The sequence below is a fragment of the Megalobrama amblycephala genome, linkage group LG6 (assembly GCF_018812025.1).
Source record: "Megalobrama amblycephala isolate DHTTF-2021 linkage group LG6, ASM1881202v1, whole genome shotgun sequence".
NCBI lineage: Eukaryota > Metazoa > Chordata > Actinopteri > Cypriniformes > Xenocyprididae > Megalobrama > Megalobrama amblycephala.
In genome coordinates this window covers 17,089,625-17,104,470 of record NC_063049.1, presented here as the reverse complement: position 1 = coordinate 17,104,470, position 14,846 = coordinate 17,089,625, and the positions used below count along the sequence as shown (strand labels likewise).

Sequence of the window (14,846 nt, the reverse complement as noted above, 5' to 3'; positions counted from 1 at the left end):
AAAAATATTTTAATGCTTTTTTTGAAAATGGACAAGTTTCACCAAAGCCAATTACTTTTGCTTCCACAAGAGGGCGCTGATGCTTCACTTCACCTGCCTCATCATTCATAACTTTCCCTTAGCCTTTTCTGCACATACTCCACAAACTCCTTTCAGTGTCTCCTCCTCTCCAGGATGCTGAGATCCCTGAATCCCACCGACACACCCCCAAACTCCCACCCCTGCTGTTTAAGACCTCATCAATAAACCCTCAGTCCACTCGCCAGAGACTCAGTGCCGCTCCGCGCTTCGTCACATTCTCATACAGAGCAACTGTGCCTTCACACTGCTGAGCTGAGCAACAACGGCTGAAACGTTTTATTTCACCATAAGCTAATCCTATTTATCCCTGATTACCTTTTTGTTTTGTTGATTGATTCCTAATTTATCCTCTTTAAACGTTAAATACTCTCTAAGCCACTTAACTACTATTGCGCACTCATTAGACACTTATTGTTGACTGATGATTGAGAGGAGCTACTAATATAAAATAGCTGTGGTCAGGTCCGAAATGGATTTACAAACGCTAAATGATACTTCTGGGATTTGGGCATGTCTCCAGTTTCAGAACAGCTCGGTTCTGAACGGGACCTCAAACGGAAGTCTGGAGATCCCCAACGGCACCTGCGAAGACGCGCATCTGCTGCCCAAGACGGAATCAGCGCGACCCAAAGGTGAGGATCTCTCGACACAGCGCTGTTTCAGATCGTTCATTCAAGGCGCTCGTTCACTCTAACAAAGAGGTACTAAAGCTTATCGTGAACATGTTTTGACATTATGGGGAGTTTGCGAACCCTCCAAAAGCTTGAAGTGGTTGTGGTGTTAAAGATTAGCGTATGGACTATACATAAAACACATAATAATAATAATAATAATAATAATATTAATAAACTTTTCAGTAACCACAAAAGTTAGAATGCAAGTTAGTTAGAGCGTACACAGTATTCTAGCACTTTCAGTTAAATGCGTAACATCTGCAAAACAAGTAGCCTTATATATATATTGGATTTTAATAGGCAAATACTTAAGTCTATGAATGGATCATTATTACAGTAATTATTATTTTTCTAGCATGTTATATGTTTGGCAACAGTTCTTTTAACCCTTAAAGATGGAGTGTGTAGCTTTTCATTTATTAAACAACCATGTATTAAGATGTATCGTGGCCATATTCCAGGATGACAATGTCAAGATTCACCAGGCTCAAATTGTTTTTTGGGCCAGGCAGTGTGTATATATATATATATATATATATATATATATATATATATATATATATATATATATATATATAGTTTTGTTTAAAAAGTCTATTAGATGATCAACCTTTGGGTTCTAGGTGCGTCAAATACAATTTGGTTGCTCAAGACAAACCTAAAAGACATAACCTTCAGAAAATTAAAAGCCAATGAATAATTTACACATGACATACCATAATAGTAACATGTTTTTGTCTCGTATCATTTCAGTTCTTACCATATAACTATGAATGTGGCACTTATTCAACACTCATGGTAAATTACCAGGAGGCTAATCAGAGACTTCTTGACAATACACATATTTGCTGTCCATTTCCTACATCAGAAGCTGCTGGGCTCTCTGTTCTTGTGTCAAGAATAAGCCTTTATCATCAAACACGCGTCTGTGATTATCGCCATCAAATAGTTCTCCAACAGCCTCTTCAAATCCATTTGGACTTTTAACATACACCATACATTCATTCTTCATGACTCAAGGGTGTTTTTGCCCTGTATCATTTTAGTCCTTACCTTTAAGTGCCATATATCTAGAATGCCATGGCATTGATGTGGTAATCATTCAGCACTCATGGTGTATATCAAATTACTGAAGTATTACCATCTTATTACTGTATGGTGTAGGGGAAAGAACGATGCTTGTTATATCTTGGAAAACTGTAAATCAAATTCTGGCAGCATCGCTACAGCTTGATTTATCACTGCATAGTGGTAATTCAGACGTCGGTGTGATTATAATCCTATATGGTTTATTAGTTTCTGATACTAGTAAGCCAACAGGACATGATACAACAAAAGGAAAATGAAGTGTGTCTATGTGGAAACCTGATGTAGTTTAGCTATTTAATTAAACCCTTTTATTCCCACCTGTGACCAACGTTTACATATGAGTGAAGGTATAAGAAGATGTGTTTTGTGTTAGTGCATTAGTGTGAACTGTAATCAAAGCATATTCAAAAAAAGAACATTCATTTTTATGTGAACATTTTTACACGGCTGTTGTAAATAGTCACGACCAGAGTTTTTTTTTAATAACAATCTGTTCCATATAACATGTCCTACCTTCATATATGGACATACTGTATATTTAAAAGTTCTGAATATGCCCTATTTCATATAGAGTAAATCATGATTTCAATACATGTAAATACATCAGTGGTCACATTCAGCAGTTATCATTCATAAGTTGATTTGTAGATTTCAAACTACATTAAATGAAACAAAATAAAAGTAAAATTAAGCATGTATTTTATATATTATCATCCCCTTTATGTCTGAAATGTACACAGCAAAATCCCCAGAGTTAAATCAACCCTGCTTAGAGAACATATAGTCCCTCTCTACATATAATTAAAATAACACTGAAGCAGAGTTAAAGTTAATGAGATAATATGCTGTTTGTGGAGTTGTTTAATCAGATTTGAGATATTTAATGTCTTTTATCTTCAGTTGAGTTCACCTTAGGCTGTGGCTGGAAGTCAGTTGTAGTTCTTGTATTTCTCTTCAGTGATTCTGCTTGTTAACAGCAGGTGTTCATCACTAATGCTCAATCATCACTTAATTAATTACTTAATCTCATTCCCTTTAACTCTGCTTCAGTGTTACTTTAACACTATATAGAGAGGGACCATATGTACTCTGAGCAGAGTTGATTTAACTCTGGGGACTTTGCTGTGTAGAATTGAGGAATAAAACACTCTTAGTAAAAGCATGCTATTGTATCATTAGGCTATCCAAGAAGTACAATACATGTGCTCATGCTGATGGAAAAAAATTGGATTAAATGGGTTCATTTATTTCACAGATCTAAATGAGGCAAGCAGTGTCTATTCAAGAGACAAAGTTTGCAGTCTTTCCATTGCTATTAGAATCACAGTCAAACCATGTAAATAATTCAGACGACTTCACTGCATTCGTTGCATGTTCATCTTCTGGGCATTATGACACAAGGGACTGTTTTATGACATGATGAACCAATTGTTTCTACAGACTTATATAAAAAGATCATCTTAAATGTTAACATTAAAACATAAAACTAAATTTCTAAGTATACAATATCCCAAAGCATTAAAGGTAGAAAAAACTATATTAGCATTTAAGCAGTGCTGGGTAGATTACTTACAAATTGTAGTCAGTTACTGATTCCAAATTGCATGACAAAAAGTGTAGTAATGTAATCTAGATTACTCATTTTAGGTAATATATTCTGACTACTTTTTGATTTCTTTTTAAATTACTTTTAACCCAATTCGTTAGGTTGATTTGAAAAGGCTAATCTTGTACCATATTGAGATAAAAATACAAAGAGATAACATATTAACAACATGAAGTGTATTAAATATTACATTCCGTCAGGGTTAAAATAAATACTTTAAAAATAAATCAAAATAAAACATTTACTTAAAATAAAAACAACAACAACAAAAAACATAAACTTCATTTTATTATTATTATTAACTTAATTTTATTATTGACCTGACTTATTAACTTAAAATCTTGGGATTTACTTCAAGTAAAATAGGGCAAAGAGTTTCAGCTGACAAAAAGTTGAGGATTCCCTTGCATATAAATATGAAATGACGTGAATTTGTACATTTTTTGAAAGACAAAAGCCTTCCAGAGACAGTAATACATGGTTAAATGACTGATAAATAAAATAATTAATGTGTTCATCAGGAGCTGATTAGACATGCACACTTCTTAAAAGTGAAATGATTTCTGTAAATCCAATGATCAAATGCTGTATTTTGCTCAGTTTTCAGTGATAGGCTCATGACGAGTGGCTGGTCTGTGTGTGTGCAATTCATGCTGCGTTCCAGGCAGGTTTTTGAGCCCGTAAGTCACGACTTCAAATCACTACTCACGACTTTGTAGCGTTCCAGGAAAGTCACGCCAAACTGCATAAAAGTGTAAACAAACCAACATGGCAGACCGTATGGGGCTTATGCTCATTAACAATTATTTCTATCGCCAAAGGTGCTTACTCCTTGCTTATTTGAGGGAAACAGAGGAGGAAAACGGCGCATAAGGCAAGAGAAGCTGTTATACCTTTTATTTTACCATGCACTTGCATAAACACCGCATCCATAGGGGCTGCCATTGTTGTTTCACGGACTATGTGACGTCAGAACCCGTAACTGAGAGTACATTGACCTAGTATGAGTTCATGGGTGGGAAGTCACGGCTTTGACTGCTGTTCCAGTCCACTTTCATGGGTAGAAGGTTGGAAAAACACAGGTTACGGATTGCCTGGAACGCGGCATCAATTCCACAAACCTGGAAGACCTTCTGAGCATATACACCAATCAGGCATAATATTATGATTACTGACAGGTGAAGTGAATAACACTGATTATCTCTTAATCACGGCACCTGTTAATGGGTAGGATATATTAGGCAGCAAGTCAACATTTTGTCCTCAAAGTTAATGTGTTAGAAGCAGGAAAAATGGGCAAGCTTAAGGATTTGAGCGAGTTTGACAAGGGCCAAATTGTGATGGCTAGATGACTGGGTCAGAGCATCTCCAAAAATGCAGCTGTTGTGGGGTGTTCCTGGTCTGCAGTGGTCAGTATCAATCAAAAGTGGTCCAAAGTAAGAACAGTAGTGAACCGGAGACAGGGTCATGGGTGGCCAAGGTTCATTGATGCAGGTGGGGAGTGAAGGCTGGTCCATGTGGTTCGATCCAACAGATGAGCTACTGTAGCTCAAATTGCTCAAGAAGTTAATGCTGGTTCTGATAGAAAGGTGTCAGAACACACAGTGCATCGCAGTCTGTTGTGTATGGAGCTGCATAGCTGCAGACCAGTCAGGGTGCCCATGCTGATCCCTGTCCACTGTCGAAAACGTCAACAGTGGGCATGTGATTACTTAATTTTTACTTAATTTTTAGAATCTGATTGCGTAATCCAGATTACATGTTATGTTACCACCCAGCACTGCAATGAAGTTAGCGACTTCAGAAAGCACAAGTTTCTAAGACAAATTGTCCTTATATTAGATTAGTGATGGACATTACATGATGACAGGTTCCAACTGCCACTTGCAACATATCAAGCCATAACCACAGTGTCCTCAAAGCTTCAGGCTGTTGTTCACTTTAACAGGATTGTGAACTTCATGGTTGTGACTAGATTTCTAAAATTCAAAAACTGAATATTAAATTAGATCATGTTTAGAGATTTTCTAGACAAATTGCACTAATCATAATCAAAGCTGCAGTACATGACATGAACCAGCCACTGTTCAAAACTATCTCCTTATACCTTAGCCCGATTCACAATGATAAGCTTGTAATAAAGTTTTTTTTTTTTTAAGTTTGAGTGGTACTGGTAGGTTTCTACGGGAAATACGAGTTTGCCTTTGTGTCATTATGTCATATCTGTATACATAAAGAAGGAGTCCCGGACACTGCAGGTGGCGGATCATTTGAAGACTCTAACAGCAGCTGTAATAATTAAGCTTGTTATTTTGATGCCGGATTGTAATCAAGAATGGTAAAGACGACCATCATCATTGACAACTGGTGAATCACCAGTAGAATAAAAATATCGGCAGGGCTTTTGAAAGGTGGCATGAACTCTGAGTTTTGAATGGGTTTAAAACAGACGCAGAGTTTGCTTTTTTCTTCTAAAGATATTTTAATGGTTCATTGGGTACATAATGCTAATTAGATAATGCTAATACACACTAAATACACATAGTCACGCAATGCTGATGTTGTTAACATTAACAATTTGAGAACAAAGTATAACAATAATAATAATTTGCACAGTTGGACGTGATGAGCTAACTTTGCAATCATTAGATTTAATCACCGTTAGGTTTATGGTAGAACTTTTTTTTTTTTTCAGTTGGTCAGAACAAAAGTGGCAGACATTTTCTGGTGAAACACATAACATATTTTGGTCATACTTCCAAGACGTAGTATCTGTAATTCTGAAGTACTGTATCCACACTGGTGCAGTGACTGACAGCCTACACATACTCCTCAAAACATTAGATTCATCTGCACTGAGGAGACGTGCCGATGCACAACCCACGTAAAATGAAAATTCTGCAACTAACTGCAATTGCAGGTTTTAAACAGAGATGGCGACAAAGGGACAAAACTTACAGACTGCAGCTTTGAAGGCCCAATGCTCCGAAGCTTCCTGAAGCAGTGTTTTGAAATCAGCCATCACTAAATAAGTCGTTATTTTGTTTTTTTGGCACACCAAATAATATTAATATTGTCGCTTTATAATATTAATATTGAACCACTGTACTCACATGAACTGATTTAAATATGTTTTTAGTACCTTTATGGATCTTGAGAGAGGAAATGTCATTGCTAGAGGCCTCACTGAGCCATTCGATTTCAACAAAAATATCTTAATTTGTGTTCCGAAGATTAACGAAGGTCTTACGGGTGTGGAACGGCATGAGGGTGAGCAATAAATGACAGAATTTAAATTTTTGGGTGAACTAACCCTTTAAAATAACACAAGCATAAGAAAACAAAACAACATTAATTAGATATGACTCAAATATAAATAATGAATCAAGTCAACAACAAAAACAAGTCATTGTTAATCGCTTCTTCAAACACTTCATGTGATTATTTCGACATGGTTTTATTTATTATTTTAAATATTTCTTTTTTTATGTCATAAATACTATTTAAAGACTCATTCAACCTGCCTTTATTAAATGACATCATTGAACATCATTTTAAAGAATCAGCTGAGGTCGAAACAACTCTTTAAGACACACAGTACTACACATTCACATTTTACAGCAAAAACAAGCAATTTCTCCTCTTTCTCTGTGGATGGTTTGGAGTAAGCGTTCAGCATACCTCCGGGGTCCTGGCTAAATTTAGTGCATTGCCACTGAGGAGTCTAATCAGAGAATTCACATATTTGCTGTCCATTTCCTCCATCAGCAGAGGCTGCTGGGCTTTCTGTTGTTGTGTCCAGAATATACCCTGATCATCAAACACATGTCTGTCATTACCGCCATTACATTGTGCTCCATCAGCCTCTTCAAATCCACCGAGTTTGGACTGTTAGCATACACTGCATGTTCATTCTTCTTCATGATGACTCCAGGATCTCTTTACTTGGCAATGCAATATTGTCAACTTCCATTGTGAATATAGCCTGTTCTCCTCTTAAGCCTATTAGTTTTGCTATCCTAAGCATGATTACATGGTTAGTTGAATTCTATCACTTGCATTTGGCTTAATTTTCTCTGCTGACCCCTATCAGAACAAACCTGTAACTAGATTCATCTTTATTTATTTATTTAGTTTCAGTCTTAGGGCCAGATTTACCAACAGCTCGCGCCAGCACAAACACTCTTTTGGCGTTAAAAACTACTGTCGGGATGTACTAAAGACATGCAGTGCAAAATTAGCGCTGAAAAAGCGCGGACCTAGATGTTTTTGAGGCTGACATTATTGCATATGCATTTGTAGTAGTTTCCCTTTCAGATGCAAGATTTAGGGGAGGAGAGTATTTAAATAAATCACAATTTACTAATGTTTGAGCTAGCCAATTTATTGGTATTTGTGCCATTATTTAACACCACAAAAAATTATGTCTTAATCCGTTTTGCGACATAACTGCAATTGTTGCTGCTTGGAGGAGACAACGCAGAGAACAGAGCAAGTGGTAGAAAGGAGAAAATATTTTCCACTCATATTAATTTCTTTGGAATACCAGAGGAAGACATTATCCGTATATTGCATGCAACAAGTTGCGCCTGTGTCAACCCACACCTGATGAGCATCAGCTCTGCTTATTTGCGACCCAACGCTAATTTGCACTGCTCTTGGTAAATTGTGTTGGTTGTTATGTAAATGATTTGACTGAGTCTGTGTTCTTTAATTTGACCCACCCATCGGCGCATTTGTGGGATTGCGCTCTAATTTGCTAATTTGCCCCGTTTAGTAAATCTGACCCTTTGTCTTTGTCAAATGCCATTTTTAATTTTTACCATATAGTCAGCCTATCCAAATTGTAATCTTGATTGCTGAACATGATTTTTTCAGGAAAACTAAGTAGGGGATTAAAATTCTTGACATCTGGCAACCCCAAGCATGAAAGCTCATGAAGGCTTGTTATAAACGGTCTATAATATTTTTTTTTTCTGCTCTTTATTTTGTTTAAGTAATATAGACAACAGTATTGCATGTTGCTATAGTCACAGTTTGTGTTTAATGATGTCAATGTCATCTGATGGTAAAATAACACCTAACATCAGTTGAGAAACACTGTAGTAAATGTTCAAAAATGTGCTGTGTTAACTTGAAAAGGCAGGTATTATAAGTCTGAAACAATGCAACCTCTGATCTCAGGTAAGACCCCTGTTGAGTCCGCTCAGGATGAGGTCATCAGTCATGAGCCCTTAACATTTAGATGAGTCCAGTGATGAAGCTCCATCAGGGTAATTTAAAATGACACAGAGGTTAGCAGAGCGTCATGCTTTTGCTTAATATAGCAACATTTTATGCGATTAATAAACTTCCTTGATAGATCTTGACGTGATTATGATTGACGCATATTTGCACATTGAATTTACCGCTTTACTGCCTGTCTGTTATTCTTCTCTTCATAGTAGGTTATGCATCTATGGATATATATTGGTTATATCTTGGATGCTGTATTGCATATGCTTCAGCAAAGCAGAATTAATCTTTCACACTGTTCACAGAAAAAAAAAACAAAGACAAAAAAAAAAAAAAAAAAAAAAAAAAAGATATTGTGATTGTATTATTGCAGTACATGGTGTACCTAAACAGGTATAATGGTCTCAAAATATGTTTTATTAACAAAATTCGGGAGGAGCAACGTTCAAATAATCATCATGTCATTTCAGGCAGCTGTTAGCAATCAGTAATCAACATATCTACCTACTGTAATCAGCATGAGTGAATATATACATATATATAGACACAGTAGACACAGACCCATATTCCTTGACAGTTTTACAGCATCCCTCCACCACCCCGTCTCCTCACACTTGCCTGGTTACTTTCCTAACCAGAATATGGGGGAGTACTGTGGGTTTGGGCCAAATACTGAGCTCGGAGCCCTCTCCTCAGACAGCACGCCAAACACGCATAATATACCATACTATTTACTATCTGATTATTTGTAAGTGTGAACTCGTGAATTGACAAATGTGCTGTTTGGTTGTCTTCAGCACATCAGACAGTGATCCAAATCAAATGAACATTACTTTGTTTTGCTTCAATTGGCTTCAATTCCTTTCCGAGATATTTTCATCTGATCGAATTTTGAATTCCTTCACCGCCTATGATATCCCACAATCCTGTGCGTTCCATTCTGTTACAGTAAAGCTAAAAAATAAAGTTGGCATCTAAAAGTTGCTTTTGTTGGTCACTTTATGTGTAAATGTACATATTTGACCAACGTTTTCCACTTTTGATGTAATTTCTAGTGAGAAATTACTAGTGATGGGAAACCGAGGCTTTCTGAAGAGTTTGAGGCTTTCATCAAATTGTACCGAAAAATGGTTCATTACTCTAAGCTTTTAACACAGTGCGCATTAGCGAGAGTGGAATCAATCCAGGATCAATACAGCTGTAATCTGATATATTAAATTCATTTGTACCAGTGACACCACAACTGGTGTCATGTGTAGCCTGGTCAACGGATTAACATGTTTATCAATAATATAAAATATACAAGCATGTGATAATAATTAATATTTGATGAGAGTGGTTGAATTTTTTTTTTTTGGGGGGGTGAGCTATTTAACCCTTATGTTCTGTTCAGGGTGTGTGAGATCCCAGCTATAAAACATGATTAAATGCAATAGTGTGACATACATTCAGTTTCTGTCAGGTGTTGAGTTACAGTTCACTCAGTTGAAACTATACAGAATCCCAAATAAGTACAGACACACACACACACACACACACACACACACACCCAAGTCAATGTAAACTCATACACAAGGCCAAGGGTTATGGCATGTGCTTTTGCAACTGTGCAAAGGTGAATAATGGATTTTTTTTTTTTTTTTTTTTTTTAGTGTGTTGAGGTTCAGTCGGTTCCTTTTTTTGCAGATTACTTCTCTAGCCTTGGAGAATACTCTCTCACATGGGACAGAGGATGCAGGTGTACACAAGTAGTGTTTAGCCAGGTCATGAAGGTGTGGATAAGTCATTTTCTGAGTAGACCAGTATTCAAGTGGGTCAACACAACATAGCAGAATGGGGTCTCCAAGGTACTTCTGTACCTCCACTGTAGCGTCTGCAGTGGCACTGTTGGTGCGCTGTGAAATACTCGAATGCCTGTCCAGGGTTTTCCATAAGTCTACCACCACAATGTTTGATGATGAGCTTGTGGGTTCTGCTGAAGACCCTGCTGATGCTGTTGAGGTTCCTGGTGTTGGTTGAACCTGTGGTGCTGGTGTTTGTGGTTGCCTCTCAGGTCCAGAGGCCTTGATGATTGCTGAACATTGGGAAATTAAATTTTTCACTGCAGTCTGGGCACAGGTGTCATTACTAAAAACAACCATTTTAAAACATGGGTCTAAAAGTGTTGCCAGAGCAAGGCGGCTCTTTTGCTCATGAGTGGCAAACCTCTCATTCAGTTGTTTGAGCAGGTTTGCAGCCAGTCGTGAGCCCATATGTGATGTCATTTGGGTACTCATCTCTCGAATGGATGTTTTCAACATTTTGATCATTGGAATCACCTTGGATCCTGACACCCTTTTCTCCTCTGACATTTCCACCATGGCTTGGTGGAAAGACCTAAGAATCCCAAGGCACTGATTCATAGATTCATACTCCTCAGCTGTGAATGGTGACAGGTTTGATCTTAGAGTGGGGAGTATTGCTCCTAGAGACTCTCGCTGCTCATACAGCTGCTGAAACATTGCAAAGGTGCTGTTCCATCTTGTTTCCACTTCCTGAATCAACTTATGTTGAGGCGTTCGCTGTGGTGCTGGATCTGAAATGACCCACAATCTTCCGCCCTCGGTTACGGAGGTCTTCTAACTCAGGGGTTGAATCAATGGCGTTCTTCACCACCAAGTTGAGCCCATGTGCAAAACAATGTGCATGGCTGATTTTTAAAGTTTCAACACAAGCCACCATGTTTGCTGCACCATCAGTGACCATACAGGTCACTTTTCCAGAGATACCCCAGTCCCTCATCAGAGTGGCTTTAGCCTCTGCAATGTGAGCTCCTGTGTGGGTTTTGGGGAACTTGGCCACGCCCAGAAGGATGGATGAGAGCTTCCACTCTGAGGTCACATAGTGACATGTTACCGCCATGTACGCATCAGTGTTAATTGATGTCCACATGTCAGATGTCAGGCTTACGACTGCAACCTTCCGCACCTCAGCCTGGGCCTTCTCCTTTAGCTCTATGTGCTTCTTGGCTACCAAAGCCTTCAGAGCTTTCCTAGTGGGAAGGATGTAGGTGGGGTCCAGCAAGCTAACCAAAGCCCTGAAACCTTCATCCTCAACCACAGAAAATGGCTGAGTGTCCTTCACAACCATCTGGACAAGGGCCTCATCCAGCTTGTATTGTCTGGACCCTTTTAAAACATTAAGAATAATTTTAACATAAAGTTTATTTTTTTTTTATTTATTTATTTATTTATTTATTTATTTAATACTTACCACTATATATAATCTTGAAATAAAAGTTAGGCTACTTACTGTGAGTATGCCCTGCTGCATTGGGTGGGGGTGTAGGGCTATCTGGATGCTTAGCCCTAAGGTGCCTCAACATTGAGGATGTATTGTTGTTGAAAGCTAATTGTTGAGTAAAAGCAAGCATCGGACCTGGAAAAATAAACATAAATACAATTATTAAAAGATTAACAGATCTACTAAACAGGTTATTTGCTTATACATATGCAACACATCATGATCACTCTACAATAATATTATATTAATACAATAATAATAGTAATCTTAATAATAATAATAATAATAAGAAGAAGAAGAAGAAGAAGAAGAAGAATTATTGCATTAGCCTACCTTAGTAGGAGATTCCATGTCAAAAAGCTCCCAAACTATGGATTGACCTCTCTTTCCTCCTTGTGCACCACTACTCTCCTTTGCTCTCTCTCTCTCTCTCTCTCTCTCTCTCAAACACACACACACACACACACACACACACACACACACACACACACACACACACACACACACACACACACACTTTTTTTTTTTGAAACAACAGTAAAGGAATACAAAGACATTTGAATATATAAAACAAATCAAAATTCTGTATCTTACATCACAAATCAATCATGTTTCTATTACATTAAGTATCCTTTTCAACAGCTTAGATGTCTTAACGGCTTTTCGATTGTTCTGTATTGATGTTAGAGAGTCATAAAAAATCTTCAAATCAGTGGAAAATAGTCTACCATTTGGTACAGTCGATATACATTTTGCTTTATGTATATGATATTTCCCTAATAGAATAAGAAGTTTAATTATATTATCCATTTCCAATAAACCAGTATCACAATCCATAAACAAGACCATTACATCAGTTATAGTGACAAACTTATTTATATCTGACCACAAATTCTGAAAAACAAGGGAGTGATAACCCTGTTTCCACCTCACCATTGCCTTAGGTGAAACACTTTTTTCTTTGATTAATATTTTTCTGATATACATATTATTAAATTTTTTATCCCTAATGGAAAAGCCCTCGACAGTCAGAGCAGGAAGAGAGCCAATTACAGGATTATACATCTTTTCGTTTTTTATAAGATTTGGTGAGATACAATGAATGAGTTTTAAATATTCTTTAAAAGATATATTTGTCCCAAGATAATTAACTAAGTCATTATAATTATATAATTCACCTGACTGATTTATTAAATCTGTAACAAAAATTAAGCCTTTGTTAAACCAATCATTCCACAAAATTGTTTTGTTTTTGAATAATATATATTGGTTATTCCAAATTACACAGGAATGGGGAGAGAAATGATGTTTGTAGACTAATTTCCAGGCATTCAAAGCTTGTTTGTGAAAATTAGACAACTTAATTGGGAGTTTAGTGCATTTAAAATCACTGGTAAGTAGAAAATTAAGACCACCACACTCTTTGAAAATTAAATTGGGAATAAAGAACCATGGAAAGTTGTTATCACAAAGACAGTGCTTGATCCAGTTAATTTTAAATATATTATTGATAGTGTCAAAATCTAAAACATTTAGTCCTCCTTATGATAAACTTCTGATTATAGTTTTCCTTTTAATATACTCCGTCTTGCCTCTCCAGATAAATTGAAATACAATTGTATCAACTGCGGCACACATTTTAGTATCTACATAAAGAGATAATGCAGGATATACAAGTCTAGAGATCCCTTCAGCATTGGAAATCAATACACGACCTTGAATAGATAAATTTCTTTGGAGCCAACAGTTAAAAATATTTACTCACTCACACTCTCTATAATCACTTCCCTTTTATGCACCCCCTTTTATGCATCAGGTGGTGCTGCGAAGCGCCAATATTTTTCAAACCAGCTGTCCCGAACTTCCGATACTGCATGACGTTCGAAGCTTCAAACATCATCAATCATGTGATATTGTCATTTTGATACGAGCATCGGTACAATAGTGCTTTGAAAACTGCGTCAGAGCATCGGAGCAGTGTTATTTCGTTAACGAAAACTATGACGAAAAATGTTCGTTGACGACCTTTTTTTCCATGACTAAGACGAGACGATGAGAGACGACACCAATTTCATTTAACGATAACGTGACTAAAACTACACGTGCAACATCGTTGACGAAAAAAGACGAGACTGAAATGTGGCTAAAAGACTAAACACTTGACCAAAATGACTCTTGAAATAACTTTTTGTTTTTGTCGGATAAAGGAGACAAAACATTAGAGTCTTTACGAGCGGTCACGCTTACGGTTGCCAGATTTCCAAAATTTAAATCCCCTATCAGAGCTTCTCTGTTAAAAGAACACGTTTTACTTAATCTTTGCTATCTGGCAACCACAAGCCCTCTCTACACGGAGGAAGAAGCGCAGATGATCTTAAAACAGACAATTAAGCTGGAGTTCAGCGCTCTTCATTTGAGATTTTCTACTTAAATTAAAGTGTCTATATTGCGCTGCTCGTTTACTGACTAAATCTGGGACCAAAGTGCAGGCTGATATCCAGCAGTGGTTCTCAAACTGACGTACACGAAAAGTGCTGTTCATTTTATTCTACTCCACCTTAAAATAACATGAAAACTGAACATGTATTTCTAGGAGGTAAAATGTCATATATACACGACATTCAATCAAATTACCTCATCTTTCGCGGTCAAAACTGACTGCACCCACACAAGCCAGCATCGTGCTACATTAGTGCTGTTCTCGACAATATAACGTTACCTTTGTAAAAGTGGGGATTTAGCTCTACTAGCATGAAGAACAAATATAGACACAGACTGCATGTAGATTTAAGATTAAAACTCTCTTTGATACAAAAAACATACCCTTCTGCGAGTTACTGTTTTTAATGTTGATCATATTATACCAGCAAGAATATTGC

At 37.1% G+C, this 14,846-nt stretch overlaps 1 protein-coding gene across 2 annotated transcripts in view; it reads left to right on the top strand.

Moving 5' to 3' along the window:
• Positions 1–14,846, top strand: part of LOC125269988 (cholecystokinin receptor) — a 55,263-nt gene continuing 40,417 nt past the window's right edge. The window contains exon 1 of one of the 2 annotated variants that reach the window (XM_048193129.1): positions 1–713. In XM_048193129.1, the coding sequence (XP_048049086.1) occupies positions 551–713 (163 nt within the window). In that variant the 5' untranslated portion in view covers positions 1–550. The remainder of the gene's footprint in view (positions 714–14,846) is intronic. The other variant, XM_048193130.1, reaches the window with a different exon arrangement.